At 35.4% G+C, this 21,032-nt stretch overlaps 2 protein-coding genes across 4 annotated transcripts; one reads left to right on the top strand and one right to left on the bottom strand.

Moving 5' to 3' along the window:
- The first annotated feature begins 3,166 nt into the window (after positions 1-3,166).
- Positions 3,167-8,348, top strand: si:dkey-71d15.2 (SH3 domain-containing kinase-binding protein 1). 3 transcript variants are annotated; one of them, XM_051092534.1, is made up of 8 exons: positions 3,167-4,087; positions 4,216-4,387; positions 4,549-4,618; positions 4,914-5,008; positions 5,422-5,529; positions 6,034-6,224; positions 6,302-6,365; positions 6,821-8,348. In XM_051092534.1, exons 3-8 carry the CDS (start codon positions 4,594-4,596, stop codon positions 6,857-6,859), a joined length of 522 nt encoding a protein of 173 aa, XP_050948491.1. In that variant the 5' UTR covers positions 3,167-4,087; positions 4,216-4,387; positions 4,549-4,593; the 3' UTR covers positions 6,860-8,348. The 3 variants fall into 3 exon arrangements, with proteins under 3 accessions (XP_050948491.1, XP_050948490.1, XP_050948492.1); XM_051092533.1 differs by having other exon boundaries at positions 4,216-4,247; XM_051092535.1 differs by having other exon boundaries at positions 4,216-4,247; positions 4,565-4,618.
- Positions 8,349-8,458: 110 nt separating this feature from the next.
- lipia (lipase, member Ia) lies at positions 8,459-20,191 on the bottom strand. The gene is made up of 11 exons (XM_051092531.1): positions 20,052-20,191; positions 18,499-18,562; positions 14,450-14,820; positions 11,729-11,837; positions 11,545-11,646; positions 11,305-11,394; positions 10,463-10,630; positions 10,296-10,385; positions 10,072-10,180; positions 9,815-9,988; positions 8,459-8,751 (listed from the first exon to the last, which is right to left on the bottom strand). Exons 1-11 carry the CDS (start codon positions 20,052-20,054, stop codon positions 8,667-8,669), a joined length of 1,365 nt encoding a protein of 454 aa, XP_050948488.1. The 5' UTR covers positions 20,055-20,191; the 3' UTR covers positions 8,459-8,666.
- Positions 20,192-21,032: the final 841 nt, after the last annotated feature.

Below are 21,032 nucleotides of genomic sequence, written 5' to 3' on the forward strand. Positions count from 1 at the left end.
CAGTGTTGGGGAAAGTTACTTATAAAAGTAATGCATTACAATTACTCCCTGGAAAAGTAACTAATTGCGTTACTTTGTTACCTTTTATTGAAACTAATGTGTTACGTTACTTTTGCGTTACTTTTAAAATCTAGGCAGGGCTTGCTTCTTTGTTTTTAATATAAAACAATTCTAATGTAAAAGCCCTTTTATGCCAAAAGTGAAATGAACTTACCTCAGGCTGAAAGAAAAGTACATTTATGCAGGAGATCACTCTTCAGCTATAAAAAATGAAGCACAAATGTTAGTTTATCTAAAGTAATTTTTGCCTATTAGTATGGCTGAATTGTATCATCGAAGGGGATTTAATACATAAAGGATATTTATTTTATTTAACATATTTAATTATTGCAGGGTTGAGTCATAATCTGAGTTTGCATTTCACTGGTTTTATTAATTTTGAGAAATACTGAATCTGTTTTTGTGAGTGAGATGAATTAATGTATGTTCACATTTAATCTAGAACTACAGTAACATCATGTTTACTCCCAATTTCCCAACAGGAGACTTGTCAATTAATAAATGGGGAGAAAAGTAACTCAGATATTTTCTTAGAAATTCAAAAGTAATGCGTTACTTTACTAGTTACTTATTACGTAACTTGCGTTACTTGTAATGGGTTACCCCCAACACTGTTGATGAAAGCCGACAGCACACATGGGTGGAGTCTGTAAAACTGAACTAACACTGATTTGAAGTTGATCACAAGTTCATGCAAGTATTAATCCATGTTGAATGCTGAGTGGCTGTTACCTAATTTTTACACTTTAACCTGATTTGCTCATGATGCATCAGCACCAACTGAAGTGAACTAATCTTACAAAGTGACGTTCATTTAAAATCACTATTGTACCTGCAATTAATGTTGAAACAAAGTTGATATTTCAACAGAAATTCAGTGGAAATGTCATTTAAATGTCATATTGAATTAAAAAAAAAACACACTGTCATTGAATTAATGTTATGATGTTAATTCTACATCAGTGTTGTTGAATCAATACTAAAATAACAACAACACAAAAATCAATAGTGATTGTTAAAACCAGCATTACAATGTGACGCTGATTCTAAATCACTTTTGCTGAAACGCTGGTAATACTGGAAAGCATCTGCTGCGTACAAACAGACATCTGTAAGATGTTAGTTTTACATACATTCTAAATCATAAACATCTTAAAGAGTTGATACGTCTATTTTACATATTTATTGAAAGGCTTTATTTATTGCTGTGTTCAATAAAGTCTTATTTTGACTTTTGGAACTTCTTGAGCTTCACTCACAAGAGGACCATTGCTTCACAGCACAGCATTGTTTAAAACTGTGCTAGAGAAGTTGTGTGAGTATGACTGGTATTTGAGCAAACAAGGCTTTTGTATGGTGCACATGTTTTCTCTCTAATGAGGAAGCATCAGTTAGTCAGACTACTGAGAAGTGCACATGCAGCACCAAATGTGTGCTTCCTAATCAGTAGGGACTTTCAAACTACATCCGGTGGGTTTTCAGCTGTTTTACCTGAAGAGCCAGCCATAAACCAAAGCACAAGTGGATTACAACAAAGCTGATATTTTTGGAAACCGTTTAGAAAATAATTATCTGTCATAAGCTGTTTCATTACGCATGATCTTAGCAAAAACAAACATAGTTGTTCCTGTGTTAAGTTATAGAGGGAACATTGACAGGTGTGTCTAACAGGTGAACGTATGTATCTATCTATCTATCTATCTATCTATCTAAGGCACCTGCACGTAAATGGACCTGACACTGATGAATAAACTGATCAAACGAACAAATGTATTTATAGTAGTTTGTCAATTTTGAAGATGAAATATTCTAGGGCCACTCGTGTCTCCTCTGTCTCTGACGCACATTTTTGGCGAATGAACAGCTGGGTTTTTTCCTTCGCCTCCTCCTCCTCTGCTATCCTTTCGTACTTCTTGACCGATCGATATATCTGACGTTTTCTGCCAAGAAGTCTTTAATCTCCACTTGTTTTCTTCTGTCTTTTCCATTGGTGTGGTTGAGCCGCTGCGCGGAGGGAACGGCGCTGAACTCCGGACCACAGAGTTGGGGATGAAGCCGTCAGGAGCGATCGGCCAGATGATTCTCGGGCGGCTCGGCCGCTTAATGTCCGGCAGTTTGGTCGGTGGAGGCGGAGGATGTATTTGTTTCACCGTTTTCGGCGTCGGGTCCGGTCCCGGTGGTTTTTTTCTGCAGCAGCTCCCCCGGTGCGATCGCTTCTTATCCACCGGTGGAAACTGAACCTGGCCGCTTTTTTTGCCTGCCTTGCTAACATCGGACTTCTTGTTCATGTTCATGTGTTTCTCTCTCACTGTGAAGAACTGGGAGTTTTGTCCATGAAGACAAACAGGCGTTTAAAAGTGTTTAAAAGTAAACAAGACGTCTAAAACACTAGACACTAGAGGACACAAATGGCCACTAAATGATTTGTGCAAAGCTTTGAATGAATTATTTTATAATCATTTTATTTTATGAATATTTTATTCGGTTTTTGCAATCTGTAATAGCCTATCCCTTACGAGAAATGACTACAAATAAAACGAAAACAGCCTAGTAAACCATGGTAACCGCAAAAATGGTTTTGCTACACTAACCGTCAGTGTAGGGGGTAACGCACTGCAATAACGCGAGACAAGTAATCAGATTACTTTTTTCAAGTAGGCTAATACGTTACTTTTTAATTTACAAGAAAAAAACAGGCTGAGAAATCGGGTCTTTGCAGCTGACCTTCAGTGATCCAATTCTAATCAGTCAAAATCACTTTACATAAACATAACATCTCTGTTTAATCTTTTTTTTGTGATTGAAAGTGATGAACAGGGCTGGCAAACAATTAATCGCATACAAAAAACAAGTTTGAGTTTGCCTAATATATGTGTGTGTACTGTGTGTAATTATGATGTATATATAAATACAAGCACATTCATGTATACAAGAGAAATGTTATTTATGTACAAAATATTTGTATTTATATATAATATAAATTCTATGAAAAATATAATAAATACATATTTATTTCCTAATATATACATGAATGTGCTTGTATTTATATATAAATAATAATTACACACAGCACACACACATATATTAGGCAAACTCAAACTTTTATTTTGTATGAGATTAATCACGATTTATCGTTTGCCAGCCCTGGAATTTACATTTCCTTCCTTCAGCCTGAGGTGTATTCAGGTGTAAAAGGACCTTTATTTTGCTCAGATTTGCTAAAAATGTAAATCTTTTTTAATATCAAAAACAAACAAGCAAGCCCAATGCCACGAGTAAAGTAAAGCAAAAGTAACGTAACACATTACTTTCCATAAAAAGTAACCATTTTTGCTTACATGTTTACATGTATGATGATCTAAAAAAAGAGTTTCAGAATTGAGACATCATGTTGTTTGCTCCTGTGTATTTGCATATATTTGCATAGCTTGATTCCTGCATTACCAGGCACTTGACTCTCACCTTAAACCAGTTTCGATATCAGATGGTTTGTTCAATGAATTATGTTGTTTTCCAGCACAAGTGACATGATAAATCACAAAAGAGTGCATTTCTTTAGTCTGTCATCGTTCTCTCTCGGTCAGTTTGAATGCTTTTCTTTCACGTCCAAAAGATGTCTAGTCAAGTCCAGATGCTAAAAAAGTTTAGACTGACCACGTGTTTGCTTACTAAATCCGCATTTGTCCAGTTTGATCAGCAGTTCTTTATTTCCAATATCCAAAAAATGGTTCTGTGTAATAGGTTTGATAACTTTATTGACTGTACTGTAACAGAGAAAAAATGTGTGGGACAAATCCAAGAGACAAATGTGTGGGACATGTGCATGACTCCAGTCCTGTCTGATTGGTGTCTTGGGGGCTCCATAAAAGGAGAGAGTATTAGGAGTCAAAGAGGCTCCTGAGAAGCAAAGAAACGCCACAGCGTCAGTACGGAAGAGCTGAAGAACATCACGGTGACAGACGCGAGATGAAATGAAGAAATGAGAGTTCTGGAGGTGTTGCTGTGGATGTAGTCTGGAAACTTACATGTGAGTTTGCCGGGCCAGACCTTGAACCTCACTGTGTTTTATTGCTGGACCTATCTACGGTATCTGTGATTAGATGCTTCGGTAACTGTAATATAATGTAAATATCTGATTTTGATTCTCTTTCCCAGATTGTTTGTATTTCTCGGGCTGGATCAGGCCGGTGAGTGAGAGATTGTGTCTCTGCCGGCTAAACTTAGTCTGGACAATAGTCTCTGTCATGATGGTGTACAGTTACAACACAGTTGGTGTGAGAAGCAACTATATATAGATTGATGTAGTGAGCACAGCACTGGCAAGAAGGTGAATGTACAAAACCAAACTTGAAAAGAGTTACAAGTGCAATAGCTGCAAAGCAAAAGGATCTTTCCACTGGCTGACATTTACCGAAATGCCAAATAATTCCTAAATGAAATATTGTTTTATATTGTGCATCTAAATTATCATTTTTTGTGCTTTTGGAGTTTGTTCTTGTCTCAGATCCATGAGCCGCTTCTGTTCGTCCTGCCATGGGCAACTACGCTTTCACTGCGGGTAAGACATTCGTTTGCTCATTTCTTCAGCCATTTACCAAATACAATTTTTTTTCTTTACATATCAACTTTTTAAATAGGATTATTGATTTTTGGTATATTTGTTTTGCATTTGCTTTATTTCTCCTAAAATCATAATGCATATGCTGTGTTTGTCTTTTTATTACTATTTATAGCCTCAAATATGTAGTACCATTTTTAAGGACAGTCATTCATAAGTTTTGGCCCGTGGCACTTCGTTTTCTCCAAGAACTGTGTGTCCATTACTTTCCACATTTTGTGTCTTGTCGTCACAGATGTTGAAGATTTCAAGTCCATTGTGTCGACTCTAGAGAGCCAGCGTATTCTGGCTGAACGCAGCAGACTGGAGAACACGCTCTCACTGAATCATGTCAGTAAGTGAATTATCACATATTAAATGACCGCATGAACGAGCCGTGACATTTGAGTTATCATGCATTAATCAGTGTCATCCAAACCTGCCGTAGGTCCTCATTTAGACAGAACGTTTGCCGGACAGACCCTGCGTCAGGATGTCCTTGAGTTATATTTAACTTTTTGGTGTTAATTGGTGTGTAAATCACATATTGTACACATCCTAACAACTCACACATCGCAATGACTAAAACTGTACAAAATAGTGTGATCGCTTCATAATACATTCAGTTACTGGAGTAAACCTGTGTTTAAGATGAAACCGTATGAGATAAGACACATTTTAGAAGCTAAAACTAAGGTCTAGAATAATATGTCATGCTTTATGAAGATATTGAATGTTTTTTTGTTTATTACTTCCCTTTGCAGGCTGTTGAGGAACAAACAGGACAGGAAATGAATGAAGTGAATCAGGAACCAGACTTACTGGCCCTCAAGTTTCTTTATAATAACACAGATGAACCCAAAGACACCGCAGTAAGTCTATAACGAATAAAAATATTTATTTTCTGTCTGCTGAATGCCTTAGGAGTAAATTATTAGCTTGAGGATCACCCTGAGATTTAAGCTCATATTTCAGTAATGTATTGTTTATTCCCTGATTTTGGTTAATACTCGCATTACATGCAGGTAAACAGATAAAATATATACATTTTAGTGTTTTATTTTGACTGATAGGCTGCACATCAAAGATTACTGTGATTGTTTCGTCATATATTTATGAAAATGTCTCTAATTGATTAATTGTGCAACCCTGATTTTTTATTTTAGTGTTAATTATTAGCAATAGTAAATAGTTTAGAGCATTTTAGTCTTAAAATGTTGACTGGAATAGTAGTCTTTTTCAAACTTCAGCATTCAAAACTGGACTTTTTGGGCCTAATGCTCACCTTCAGGGGCCCCTGGCAGTCTGAGGCCCCTAGAGGACAAACTGCTTACACCTGAACCGATTCAGATTGTCCCTTTGTTGTTTGTTTTCAGGAGGCTGCCAGCAGCTCTTCTTCAGGCACAACAAGCGTGACTCCTCTCCCGGCGTATCTCTCGGCTGCGCTCTCGGCGTCGTTAGCCGCTAAACCCCGAGCGGCCCCGCAGGGCCCCGTCACCATGGAGAAGATGAGAGCGGAGCTCCGAGAGCTACGAGATGAACTGGACACGCTGAAGACTCAGCATAAGTACGTGTAACATGAATGCGTGCTGCATGGGATTCATACCCTTATATTTCTGTAAAAGTAACAGCTTTGTGTTTCAGAAAAGAGATCAAACTGCTCATGAACGAACTGGATGAAGAAAAGAAGATGCGTTTGTCACTGCAAGTAAGTCAAGAGCCTCTAGATGTTCAACAATTTCATTAATGAGCAGTGTTGGGAAAAGTTACTTTTTAAAATGAATGAATTACAATGTTGCGTTACTCTATTAAAAAGTAACTGAATGTGTCACTTAGTTACCTTTTATGGAGCGTATTGCATTGTTGGTCTTGTCTGGCCTGGCTTGCTTATTTGTTTTTTAATAACCAAAAACATGAAACAAGTTATATTATATTAACTGTAAAAGCATAAACAAATTAAATACATTTGAAAACAAAGTAACCTGCATTACTTAAAAAAAAAAAGTAACTCAGATGTTTGGTTGTAAATTTAAAGTTACTTGGAAAAAAAAATCTGATTATGTATCTTGTGTTCCCCTCAACACTCTTGATTGGATAGTCTATCATACTTATTTACAGTAAATACCTTGCCATAAACGCTCACTTGTGTTTTTTTCACTTCAGATTGACGTAGAACGTCTTAAGAAACACATGTCCAAGTGAGCCATCTCTGATGTCTTCATCCACCGGTCAAAGCCATCAGACGTCACAGATACAGATACGCCACTGTGAGTCTCAAACGCCACACTCAAGTGTACAATGAAGAACTTCCAAAGACTGAGGAAGAATTTGTCACTACATGGGTTATATAAAACAACGTTTTTGGTTTTAAACCATGAAAATTGACTGAAAAGAGAGAGTGACCTGTAGTTTTAATCAAATGCATTGATTGCCAAGACTAATCAAAGGGGTCGTCGGATGCCCGTTTTCCACAAGTTGATATGATTCTTTAGGGTCTTAATGAAAAGTCTATAATATACTTTGGTTAAAAATTCTCAATGCTAGTGTAAAACAACAGCCTTTTTACCTTATCAAAATCGGCTCTGCAAAAATCATCTCATTCTAAGGGGTTGTTCCTTTAAATGCAAATGAGCTCTGCTCGCCCCGCCCCTCTCTTCTCTCTGCTGCTCTGAGAGATTGTTTACTTTAGCCTCCGAACTTGTTAACTAGCATGTTATTAGGAAAGGTGATTGCAGAGATTCAAAAAAACCCTTATACTCACTTCTGCTGTAAGTGAAGCTGGATCACGAATGATTTGCGTGAACATAGACGGATATATGTAGATCGGGAGGCGCATTCCCTTCACAAACAAACGTAATCCACTGCATCTTCAGCAGCTCAGATGTCGGAAGTAAATGACTAACATAGTTCATCAAACTATGGAGGTGGGACTGTTACAGCTGATCTGAGGTAAGACGCTCATGTCAATCAACTATCGTGGGAGCGGATTCTGTGAGTTCTCACCATCTGAGAACGGCTCGATTTGAAAAAGGGGATATTATTTTTACAGATTAATTAAAAACCACTGCATGGATTTTTATCATTATAGGGTAGATGTGTACATACACTGCCAACACACATTAATGTTCAAACAACATGTAAAAGTGAAGTTTGCATCGCATCCGATGACCCCTTTAACATCAGACCATTGAATTTAATCTTTATATATAACAGTGGTTTTTTTTATGTTGTGTGAAGGAGGATTCTAAAGTTTGAAGAATACTATCAGGGGTCAGTAAGACTTGAATTCAACAAGGCTGGATTTATTTTATCAAATAAAATGAAAAATCATTATAGTTTAAAATAGCAGTTTTACTGGAATTGATTGCTGTGATGCGCAGCTGAATTTTCAGCATCATTATTCCAGTCTTCAGCGTCACACGATTTTTCAGAAATCATTTTAATATGCTGATTTGCAGCATTTCTTATTGTCAGTATTGAAAACAGTTGTGCTACTTAATGTTTTTGTGGAAATTGTGATATGTTTATTCAGGATTCTAACTAAGTTTTTGAAAATAGTTTTTTTGTTACAATGTAAATGTGTTTTTTGATCAGTTGGGGAAATAAAAAAATAAAAAATAAAAAAATCACAATCTGTACTAAAGTTACTAGACAACCAACTTTTAAATTGCAACATGTGATGAAATGTATTAATATTACTATTATATTTATACATGTATGGGTATGTCATGACAAACGAACAAAAAACTAAAGCAATATCATAAATAACGTTGACATAAAGAGGCAAAAACAAGAAAAATATATACTTACAAAAATATTTATTTACATTGCATAAAAACAAACGAAGTGTAGCTGTACCTTCATGAAGAGAATAAAACAATAAACAGTAAATTACAACTCTGAAGGATCCTCTGCTGACCCAAGAGAAAGCACTTCAGATCACTTTAACAGAAGTTAAAGACTACGAACGCCAGCAGTGTCAGTAACTGAGGCAGCGGTCAAAAGCGGATCAAAAGTTGGAGTCTTCACAGGGAATCGGTCGGAACGTCACATCTTTATTTTCCTCCAGCAGGAGATCATAGCGACACAGAGGCCTGTTGAAATATAGAACAACAGTTTGGTGACATTTAGATGAAAGAAACCATGAGACTTGTCAAGTGTTACAGTACATTAATCTTTGTCTCTATTCTGTTAGGATGTTTAATGAAGCATCAATTTAACCGTCACGTCTGAATAATTAATGGGAATATAAAGGTCTGTTGATTTAATCCATATTGGCAATGTGACTGAATCTAGCTTGTGATATTTTCCAATCCCATGTTCAGTAATGTTTTTTTTAATATTAAATACAGTAAAAAACAGTGAAATATTACAATTTCAAATAGCGTTTTCTATGTGAATGTGTTAAAATGTAATTGATTGCTGTGATCACATGATGCTTCAGAAATCATTCTAATGTGCTGATTTGCTGCTTAAGAACATTTTTGATTATTAGCAATGTTGAAGACAGTTGTGCTGCACAATTTTTTTGTGGAAACTGTGATACATTTTATCTTTTAGGATTCATAGATGAATGGATATAGAAGAAAGTTCAACAGAGCAGCGTTTATTTGAAGTAGAATTCTTCTGTAACATTGTTAGTGTCTTTACTCTCAGTTCTGATCAGTTCAATGTGTCCCTGATGAATAAAACCATACCTTTCTTTCAAAAAAACAACAACATTTAAGCATGTTTGATGTCATTTCCGTCAAGAAACGCACACTTGTAAGACACACATTGATGCCTCATTTTAATTAACTTTTTGTTTGAATTAAATGAAGGACAAATAATTGTTTCAAAAGCTGGATTTTTAACAGCTCAGACATGAACTCTTCACTCTTAAAAATAAAGGGGCTTTCAAAGCTTCTTCACAGCGATGCCATAGAAGAACCATTTTTAGTTCCACAAAGAACCGTTCAGTCAAAGGTTCTTTGAAGAACCAGATGGTTCTTACCTTTTTATAATCTGAAGAACCTTCTTTCGCCACAGAGAGCCTTTTGTGAAACAGATGTTCAAGGTTCTTTATGGAACCATTTAGACAAAAAAGCTTCTTCTACGGCATCGTGAAGCACCTTTATTTTCAAGAGTGTTCCGTTAGATAAAAAAAACAAACCGAACCTGAGGCTGTTCTGTAGAGGAGTGAGGCGGATGCTCAGGAGCCGCAGTTTCTTGCGCGGCCGGAGTCCTTTTCCCGTACAGAACTTCAGCGTGATCTCTTTAACAGACTGGATGTCTGTGTCAAACAGAGCCAGAAGGCTGCTCTTCACAAACCTCTCAAACATCAGGTATTTACTGGAAGAAAGACGACAAACATCAGCATTCAGAAGATCAGTCTGGAATCTTTCATAAATATCAGATACAACACAGAGACTTACTGGTTGAGTTCAACTTGCGTCTCTTTCTGTCCGTTGCTTAATTTAATAGTTAAATATCCCCAGTGTGTTTTCTGGTTCCATGTGACAATATCAACCTTATAACCGAACTCTGATGGAGTCACAGATTAGATAAAAACAGTTACATTATATACATCTTAACCTAAAATCTTAAATAATCTGCTCACAGCTGATATTTAATAAAAACTCTGTAAAGAGATGCTCACTGCAGAATGGAGTCTCTTTATTCGTTTGGAAATATGTCCTTGTTTGATTCAGCTGCACCAGTGTGTCCTTCCAGTTTATGGCATCATAACCTGCACAATGCAATCAAACATTTACATGTCTGTCTCAGAACATTAAACTCAGAGTTTACTCAGTGTCTGGAGTTTACCAAAAACAGGGCACCCGGCCGACTGAAACCTCCCACAGTCCATGCACTTCCCGTCCAGGAACTTTGTGTAGGAGTCACAGGGGTAGGCGATGATGGGACAGGAGCCGTTCACGGAGCTCATGTAGAGAAACACTGACCTCTGATGGTCACACTTGAAATATTGTGAGCCTGTGGAACAATAGACAGGAGGAGTTTAAAACATACAGACTTCTGCTGCAGTGTATAAATACATACACATTTACAATATGATATAGGTTTTATAGAACAACTTATGCAATATATGCAATATGAAGAAAATGCAGAGCATCATGTTAGTCTGATGCATGAAGATGTTATTTATTTAGACAATGTGAGTAGCATCTTGTAAGTAATTCTGATAAAACTGCTTATGTTTTTATATGCTTTACATTTGAAAATCCAGAGAGTTCTGGAAAGCAAGTAAATAAAATAATAAAAGAGTGAAAAAGCATGTTTTTTTCATTTATTTTGACAAGCATTTTTAAGTTTCAAAATGTACACAAAAATACAAACTGCTGTTCAAATTTCTGCTTATTTCATCAAAACTAGACAAAAATAATTGTAATAATAGTAATAATCTTGTCCTGTTAAAATAACAGGATTCTGTTTTAATATACTTTAAAATATAATTTACAAAATATAATACACTAAGTTTCAAAAGTGTGGGGTCAGTGGGGTTTTTTAAAGATAAGACTTCTTTCAAAAACATTTAAAAAAATGTTACTGATCCCAATCTTTTGAATGGCTGTGTGTGTAATATTACCTTTTTGATTGCGTTTTGTTGAGTTTACATTAAAATGCTGTTAAAATGGTCAAAAGCTGACCTGAGAAGATGGTTTTGGGGCATCCAGGCTGATCCGCTCCACCGTTTGCGTAGTAGTCGATGTGACCCAGGAGTTCACGATATCCCAGCGCTGCAAGAAAATGCCAACGAAGAGTTGTGATTTTGTATAATGCAGGTGGTGTTTGCTGACGGTGCTAGACTGCCGCGAGTGCTCGTTTCCTGAAGCGAATCAAAAGCCTCATCTCGAGACACGCATCAGTGATGTGTGAGAGAAACACACCGTCCATGTCCGTGTGCAGGGCCTCCACAAACAGGGCATCAGACGGGTCCAGACGTTCACTGGGAGGCCGACCGTTAAACTCCGGCCCCGCTGGATCCAGCGCTGTAAGAGACATGAAAACACCAGAATCACACACTGAAACACAACCACTCAAAACCTCAGGAGGACAATAGACAAATCTCACCTGTTATTCTGCCAATCTTTCCATTGAAATTGGCCCCAGTGAAACCTGAAATGTGGGCCCCTAAACTGACACCGATCATGTGTATGGAGCTGAGATCAGCTCCGTTGTGCTGTAATGTCAACACACAAACACACAAACACACACACACACACACCTCAGATGAATGTGACATAAAGCTACAGAACATCAAAGTCATAAGAAACATTGTAGTGAACATTTCACAGAAGATGATACAAAAAAGAATGGGAGTTTTTTACTGGAATATTGCAGTGTTTGTTTTAAATTATATATATATATATATTTTATATATATGTATATATAAAACAACTAATGCCTCTCTATTATATTCATTTACATGATTACAAGTTTTTATTTTTAACGCCTCCAGATGGCACTATTCTTAGTTTTAAAAAAAAAATAATTTTAAAGGCTTTCATTCTATTTTAATTTGAAATATTACACTTGTTGAAAAAATCATAAAAAAAAAAAAAAATTATATTTTAACGGAAAAAATAAGTTCATAAAAACGTGTAAATATTTATCAATACACATTGATTTTCCTGAAAAAAAAAGTGTTACATTTCAAGACTCTTTAAAAAAAACAATAAAGCCACAATTTAATCAAAGCAGACAATTCTTTTGCATCCTTATATTTCAATGTGGAGGTAAGCCGTGAATGTGCAAGACGTCTGGTTCATTAGTCGCTGTAGGAAAATAACTAGAAGAATAACAAACTATCTAAGACACATTAAAATAATATGGTAAATCAGAACAGCAACAACAAGCTGTTTTGTACAGATAAAAAGGGTCAAGGTCAAGATTATTTACAAAACAAATTTACAAAAACAGTCCGTTATACTTCTTCATATTGAAAATTTTTATTCATTATCATATTATTTCAATTTATTATTATAATAGGAAACACATTGGTTTGTACCACAAATATGTTATTCTGCTAGTTATTTACTTACAGCGGCTATAATGGATCAGAAGTCTCGCACATTCACAGAAAATAGTTTGTTTCTGGTTTTCAAAATAAAGTGGATCATTTCAATCCATTCCCTTCTAAACCTGACGCTCTGAGTAAACAATCAAGCCCCGTCCTATATTGTTTTCCTTTTTGGAGAAACGTCAAGTTTCTCTCAAATAAACATCACAACAGCAGAGAAAAGACGGTCGGTCACAGATTCTGTTTCATCTTAACTATAAAGACAACAAGGCAGAGAGTGTGTGACAAAGTTACCTACACGAGCATTATGTCAACATAAAGACTGCATTAAAATAACAAGATGGTCAGTTGCTGTTTATTCAAGTCTCCACCCGAGTAAGTTAATGATTAACACACGACTATAAAATGTCTGCATGCACATAAAATGCGCACAGACAAACCTGATACCTGTGCTCAAGAACCAGCACAACCTTAAAGGGCTCATATCACATATTTATTTCTTTATCTATTTATTTATTTTTCCATGACGTAACATTTTTTTCCATCTGAGGTTTCACAACAACGTTCCACACCTCCCTTACCTCTCCCTCAGGTAGGATTATGATTCTTAATGAGACCATTAAATAAATAAGTAAATAAATAAATAGCTTGAAGTAAGATATTAAAAACACACACACACACATACATCTCTTTTACTCTCTCCCTCTCTCTCTCTCTCTCTCTCTCTATATATATATATTTATTGCATGGTTTATGAAACCATATATATATAGAGAGAGAAAGAGACACACACACACACACACACACAAACCACTCAAACGTTTGTGATCAGTAAGTCTTGTAATGTAAAGTCTCTTATGCTCATCGAGGCTGCAGTAATAAACAGTAAATAACAGTAATATTGCAAAATTACAATATAAAATAATGTTTTTTATTTTAATATACATTAAAATATAATTTAGCAAAGGGTCACATGATCCTTCAGAAATCATTCTAATATGCTGATTTATTATTAGAATTATCAATGTTGGAAACAGTTGTGCAAGCAAATACTTTTTGGAACCTTTGGATTCTTGTTTCAGGATTCTTTGATGAATAAGAAGTTAAAAAGAGCAGCATTTATTCAAACTATAAATCTTTTCTAACAATGTAAATCTATGCTATAATGTTTTATTAATTTAACACATCCTTGGTGAATAAAAGTATTAATTTTAGAAAAAAAGAGAGAGAAGGAAAGAATAAAAGTTTACTGACTTTTGAGCAGTAGTGTATATTGTTAGAAAACCTTTCTATTTTACATAAATGCTGTTCTTTTGAACCTTTTACTGATCAAAGAATTCTGAAAAAAAAAAAAATAAACACAGGTTTCAAAAAAATATTAAGCAGCACAACTGTTTCCAGCACTGATAATAAATCAGTATATTAGAATGATTTCTGAAGGATCATGCGACACTGAAGACTGGAGTAATGATGCTGAAAATTCAGCTTTAATTACAGAGATAAATTACATTTTAATGTATATTAATATATAAAACAACAAAAACATTGTTTTACATTGCACAGACATACACACACACACTAAAAACATCCAAACAGTATAAAATAAATAAATTCCTGACAGCATAGTACACCATGATCATTGTTGAATTCTTGCAAACCAACAATTTAGGCTGAGCCACTAAATTAATACGGAACTGATTTAAGCTGAATAATGTCATTATTGATTGTAAAGCTGCTCTCTATTGTGTGTGTTGTAGAAACTTTTCCTTTACCTCCATTTTCTGGATGAGATCAGTAAGGTTTGCAGCCACCTTGCGTGTGTTATCCACCACTTTCCAGTAGTTTATGTTGGTGGCTCCACGGTTCCAGTCCACCACGATGACATTCATGTCACGGCGGTTCAGGAGAAACTTCACGAAATCGCTCAGCCAGATGGGAGGTGATCCGGTGGGCCGGTAGCCGTGGATGAGGAAGGTGGTGGGAGAGCTGAGGTTGAACTGAGAGTTGTTGAAGGGCTCTCGGTGGGACAGCAGCTGAGCGCAGGACGCATTGGCCCGGGTGTAAAACAGTAACCTCACATTCAGAGACGTCCCGGTCAGCGAGTGTTTGAGGTCCAGGTCTGTCATCTCCTCACATTTCTCAGCTGCAGGGAGAAAACAGGAAGTCATGCAGCGCAAGCCTTCAGCTTTTCACTGTTGTACACAGGCTGATTCAAAAAATACAACACTCCTGCAAGTTTGATGAAGATACATTTACGACTTTTTGAAGTCCTTTTAAAAGCCAAGACAAGTAAAGAAAATCTAAGGACTACACTGAAGGAAACGCATATTTTTATGTTTTTACCTTAATTTTTATTATGTCTCTTTTACTATTTTAGTTCTTCAATTTAAACTAAATGAAACTGAGAAATAAACAGTAAAGAGTGCTGTTCTTCAGTATCCAGTGCAAATATTCTTAAATAAAAGTTACAGAATCAAAACACCATCAAATTCTTGTTTTTCTGAGATTTATTTCAAAATCAAGCTTATGATTAAAGCAAGAACAAACATCTGCCACTGGACTCTGTTTAAATATCAACTTGTTTTTGTTTTATGAACCTTGAGTTCAGTATTTGAAAATAAAAATACAGAGGATGATATTCATGTTTGGCAGTGCATTCAACATTCAGTGCCATGACTTTAAGACTTTCTGCTCTGATTTGAGACATTGTAAGGTCTTCATTTGTGAAAGGATGAATTGAGATCTTTGTAAGACCTGCAGAAATCTTACTCACATAACCATTTCTAAACTTTTTTTTTTTACACAGTGCTTCTTGTTAATTCATTTTCATATAAGATTTAATACAGGGTTCCCACACCTTGGTTAACTTCAAGTTCAAGGACCTTTCATGGACTTTCCAATTCCAGTATCCTCAAATTTAAGAACTTCATGTGCGGACACATTTCCAGTGAGAGCAAGGTTACATTGTGTTACCTAGTAAGACACATTGCTACCGTTTTCATGTGTCAAACATAACTATGCAAAAAAAGCATCTTTTGCATTTATTTTTGGGCATATGTGACTCTGGACTACAAAACCATTCTTAGGTAGCAATAGCCAAAAATACATTATATGGGTCAAAATGATCAATTTTTCTTTCATGCCAAAATCAGGATATTAAGTATAGATCATGTTCCATGAAGATATTTCAGGTGATTTTCTGAATATTTCTCAACATATTTGCCCCCTCAGATTCCAGATTTTTAAACAGTTGTATTTCAGTCAAATATTGTCCTATCCTTACAAACTATGCATCAGTGGACAGCTTATTTATTCATCTTTCAGATGCAAAACCTTTACAATTTTTGAAAAAAAAAAAAAAAAAAAAAGGACCCTTGTGAATGGACCCTTATGGTTTTGTGGTCCTGGGTCACATATGACAGAGATCTGATACTCAGTTTGTCGTATTTCTGTTTTGCATAAATCTGAACAATATTTGGTACATCCTATGCTGTATCCTAAAATGACCTGATATTACCTTTAATGAAATTACCATTTTAATGAAATGCGCTTGTTACATGAGCAACAAGCAACATTTAGTTAAATGTAACTAACGTAAATCAAGCAAGCCAGTACGCATAGGCCACAAAGTGTTGGTTAAATAACACATTAGCAAACTGGAGACAAAATAACAAAATAAATTCAAGCACTTCAAGGACCTGTATCTATGTATGTTTATTTTCAAAAACTTTCCAGAGCCTTGAAATTTTTTTTCAGATTCACAAACTTTTAAGGATTTCAAGGACCCGTGGGAACCCGGATAATAGAACTGTGACGGTGATCAATACATTTGATCAAAATAATGATATGATTATTCAAAACATTTTATTGTGTTTTCTGGACTTATTTTTGTTTAAATAGTACAGTGAAGCTTTGTGGTGATCATCACATCTGCTGAGTGAAAGATTCAATGACTCACTCATTAAAAACAACCACTTATCACCACCCACTGGTGTACTGATGAAACTTTTTTGTAACTTGAGGATACCATTGTTTCTTGGATATGTCCCATTGTGGCATCATCATATTCTTTATTTAAATACACTAGAGTACTATGTACAGTATATCAATATGTATAAATTCTAGGGCTGTCAGTCGATTAAACTTTTTAATCTAATCAATTACATGATGTTTCGATTAATTAATCACAAAATAAATTTGACAGTGAAAATCCTCACAAAAGATTGTTTATTTAATTTTTTAATGCTAAACGGCAAAGTATCAAGTAGACGTTACAAATTGTAGCTTTAAAAATACATAATTTATCTGATTCAACATAAAACTTATTACACATAAACATTTAGGCTGCAACAGCCTAACGTAAACAATGGAACATAAAAGAAGATCATTTGAGAAAAATCTCAGTATTTGTGGTTCATACGATGAAAGCCATTGGTCTTTAAAATACCCACAAAAGATTTGAAATGACATGAGGGTGAGTAAATGATGACAGAATTGACATTTTTTTGGGTGAACTATCCCTTTAATGTTTTTATTTTTTTATTTTTTTTTAATTATACTCTTAATAAGAAACTAAATCTGCCAGCAGGTGGCGGTAAATCTCTTTATGAGTCATTCATTTGTTTATTGATTCGTTCAAACGGCTCTTTACAAATGGGCCTTTGAAGCATTGATTCACACGATTCATTCAAAATGTGGATTAATTCAGAAACGAAACACCGCTGTGTTGCTCTTAGACGTGCAACAATCCTGCTAAGGCTTCAAAGGTAAGACGTTCTCTGCAAAATTGAGGAAAAACATGTAATATTGTGTTTAAAATATAACGCAATATCAGCTTATTTACTGAACTGTTGTGTAAAATCACATTTAAGCTTGTCATAGTGCGGGACAAAATCAGCACTGGTGTCATATTGCTCTTTCTGCCCGTGTGCTTTCGTGTGATAAGCGATATAAATATATATATATATATATGTAGGGCATTGCTGCATTTATGAAGTTGTTGCCCTTCATCACATTTGTCTAGTCAGCTGTATTGACTGTAAGATGATGTACAGGTCTGGGGACGGGGCCAGGTTAAGTTAATGTGTTGAACTGACAGCCCTAATAAATAGCCACAAAAAGCATTGGCACACTTTAAATGTTTTGGAGACCATTGGATACAAAAGTATCAGATAGCACTGATTCTACTACAGTCACACTTTTGAAACACATCAAAAGAAATTTACAAACGAACAGTGTTGGGGGTAACGCATGACATGTAACATGAATTGTGCAATCAGATTACTTTTAAAAGTAACTATTTAAGTAACACATTACTTTTTAATTTACAAGAAAATATCAGAGTTAGATCATACTTAGAATATGATGCAAACCAGCAATAATTAAATGTTAAATTACACAAATATCCTTTACGTATTTAATCACATTTTTAACCAATATCTTTACTGCCAGAGTTGCTTTTAAAAATAATGCATTACAAAATTGCATTACGCCCTTGTCATGTTAGTTATTTTTTATGGAAAGTATTGCATTATGTTATTTTTGTGTTACTCATCTGGCATTGGGATTGCTTATGTGTTTCAGTATTTACAGGAAAAGTGGGATTAATGATCAAGAGAACTTCATCCACCGAGACGTGAGTAAAACTGAAACTCTCTGTTTGTCGCAGCTGACTGTCTCACGGTGTTTCAGGCCACGATGGTTAACCACGATGAATTGTAAGCTTTTGGAAGAATGTCACGTGGTTTCTTCTAACTGGTGTATACGGCTAAACAGTTTATAACAAAGGCAGAAAAGCAACGTGGATTTGGATCAACATTACCTCTGTGAGCGTCAAACTGCAGCAGAGTCAAATACACGAAGCTCCATAAGATCGTCCTGCAGACCTGCAACCACACAACACGACAGAAACCTCAGACAGTGTGCGGTCATCTACAGCCACACACACACACACACACACACACACACACACACCTCATCTCAGCAGCTTCTTCCCTCACTCACTTTAAATGCTGTATGGTTTTTTAGAGCAGCAGTGCAAACACTTCTGCTTTCTTATTAATCGCGAGACAAATATAACCATTTAGCAGTTTTTGGAAAGCGACACGTTACATATTTTGCTCATGATGAAACCACAGTTTCCAATGACCCCACGCACACACACACACACACACACACACACACACACACAAACGTGTTAGGTTTCTGTGAATTGTTGGGACTTTTGTGGGGGTTTTTATTCTTACCCTATGATATTTTCTATCCCCCCAAACCAACCCTAACCCTAAACCTGCCCCTTACAGAAAACATGTTTTCATTGTTACACATTCAGACAAACATCATCTACTATTTTCATGACAAAATGTCAGGTTTTACTATGTTTTGGTCCCTACAGTGTAGCATAAACAGGAACACACACTCGTACTTACACAGGTACACACACACACACTCAGTTTCCATGGAACTTAATACTGTAAAAAGGGTGCGTGCTATTTTAGTATCATTGATGACCATTGTTGTTTATATTAATATTTTGAATTAATGACATTTTTAATTTTCAGTTTTTCAGTTATTTTGTTGCGTTTAGTTTGTTTTTAAATATGTCTATGTAGTTTCATTAAGTTTATTTTGTTTGTTTATTTATTTTTTTAATTATTTTATTTTGTACTTGCTCTTTTGTGTGGTTACAGTTTTAGTTTTAGTTACCAATCATTAGCCTGAAGTGTATGTGTTGAGTTTTGCTGACACTTTGGGGATCAAATGTTGTCACAAGGAGAGTAAAACTAAAAGAATTTCTCATGAGGAAAACAGCCTCCTTAAGACAAATAATGTTTGCTAAACAATGTTTTCATTAAAATTTAAAAAAAATGCAAGAAGATTTGTGTGAGGAACAGGTTTAGGGTTTAAGGATACAAAACATACAAAATATTATTATGTCAGGATTAAACCACAGAAGTCAACAGAGGCTCCCCATATCAGACAATAACTTACACAAACCGTCTGGGTTTTTTTTTGGAGTGTCATTGTGTGTTGTGTAATGGGACGTTTGAGAGACTCTGCATTTAAACTGACTGAGGCTGAGAAGAGGACAAACTGGTTTAAGCTGTTGTCATGGGGAGTGAATAAGAATGTGTTTCATTCAAAACAAGCAGAAGGAATCACATTTATATCAACTGTTAAATCCTAATTTAAAACATGAAACAGCACTAAATGTAAATGAGCACTCATGTGAACAAACAAACACACACACACACACACACACACACACATAGCCATGTACTCATATGAGCAGTGCACATAAACACACACTCAAACACACAGCACACATTACAACTATCTGCCATAAAGCCATAGTTCACATGAAAGAAGTCTTACCATGTTGGACGAGTAAGGAGCCGTTTCTGTCTGACAGCGAGGTTTGATACTGTCAGGGTCGCTGACAATTCATTTGAAGACTCCAGGAAATAGTAAGGTGACACACTTACTGAGCAGCTCCTCCTTTCACTCCTCCACAGCTCCACCCACCAAATCCACAAACATCCACCTACAGGTGGCACATTCCTCAAATCCCTCGTCTGTCTCTGCTGGGGAACAGCAAGACTAGACAAGAACCACCAAACTAGTCACAGTCGGGGACTGCAGGGGCTTTACATGGAGGCACAAATGCACAGGTTCTTTTTAAGCTGAACATAACATTAAAAAACTATACAACTAAAATATTCATAATGCAATATAGATTTTTAAAATTACATCAAATTTTAAAAAAATGTTTTTATTACATCTTGTTTTAAATATTATTAACTATGAACATGTTCCTAAATGATTCTAATTAATAATGTATAACAATATGTGACCCTGGACCACAAAACCATAAGGGTCCTTTTTTTTTTTTTTAAACTGAGATTTATAGATCACCTATATAAATGAATATACAGTCCTGAATAAATAAGCTTTCCGCTGATGTATGGTTTGTTAGGATAGGACAACTATTTGAAAATCTGGAATCTGAGGGTGCAAAAAAAAAAGAAAGAAGCAAAATAGTGAGAAAATCACCTTTAAAGCTGTCCACATGAAGTTCTTAGCAATGCATATTACTAATCAAAAATTACGTTTTGATATATTTACAGTAGTACAGTAGTATTTTCAAAATATCTTCATGGAACATGATCTTTACTTAATATCCTAATGATTTTGGCATTAAAAAAAATATAATTCTGACCCATACAATGTATTTTTTGGCTATTGCTACAAATATACCCGTGATACTTATGATACTTATTGTTAAAAATTATACATGATTAATACTTTCTGAACAAAGTTTCATTATATAATTATCATTAATTATATATAATTTAA

The sequence above is a fragment of the Labeo rohita genome, chromosome 21 (assembly GCF_022985175.1).
Source record: "Labeo rohita strain BAU-BD-2019 chromosome 21, IGBB_LRoh.1.0, whole genome shotgun sequence".
Taxonomy (NCBI): Eukaryota; Metazoa; Chordata; class Actinopteri; order Cypriniformes; family Cyprinidae; genus Labeo; species Labeo rohita.

Excerpts from the sequence above, each read along its gene's own strand:
- si:dkey-71d15.2 (XM_051092534.1), top strand. The coding sequence starts at position 4,594 with ATGGGCAACTACGCTTTCACTGCGG. Across the intron at positions 5,530-6,033 it reads ATGAACCCAAAGACACCGCA|GAGGCTGCCAGCAGCTCTTC; the intron begins GTAAGTCTATAA and ends GTTTGTTTTCAG. Across the intron at positions 6,366-6,820 it reads AGATGCGTTTGTCACTGCAA|ATTGACGTAGAACGTCTTAA; the intron begins GTAAGTCAAGAG and ends TTTTCACTTCAG.
- lipia (XM_051092531.1), bottom strand. Across the intron at positions 11,395-11,544 it reads CCTGCACACGGACATGGACG|CGCTGGGATATCGTGAACTC; the intron begins GTGTGTTTCTCT and ends ATTTTCTTGCAG. Across the intron at positions 10,386-10,462 it reads GGCCGGGTGCCCTGTTTTTG|GTTATGATGCCATAAACTGG; the intron begins GTAAACTCCAGA and ends TGCATTGTGCAG.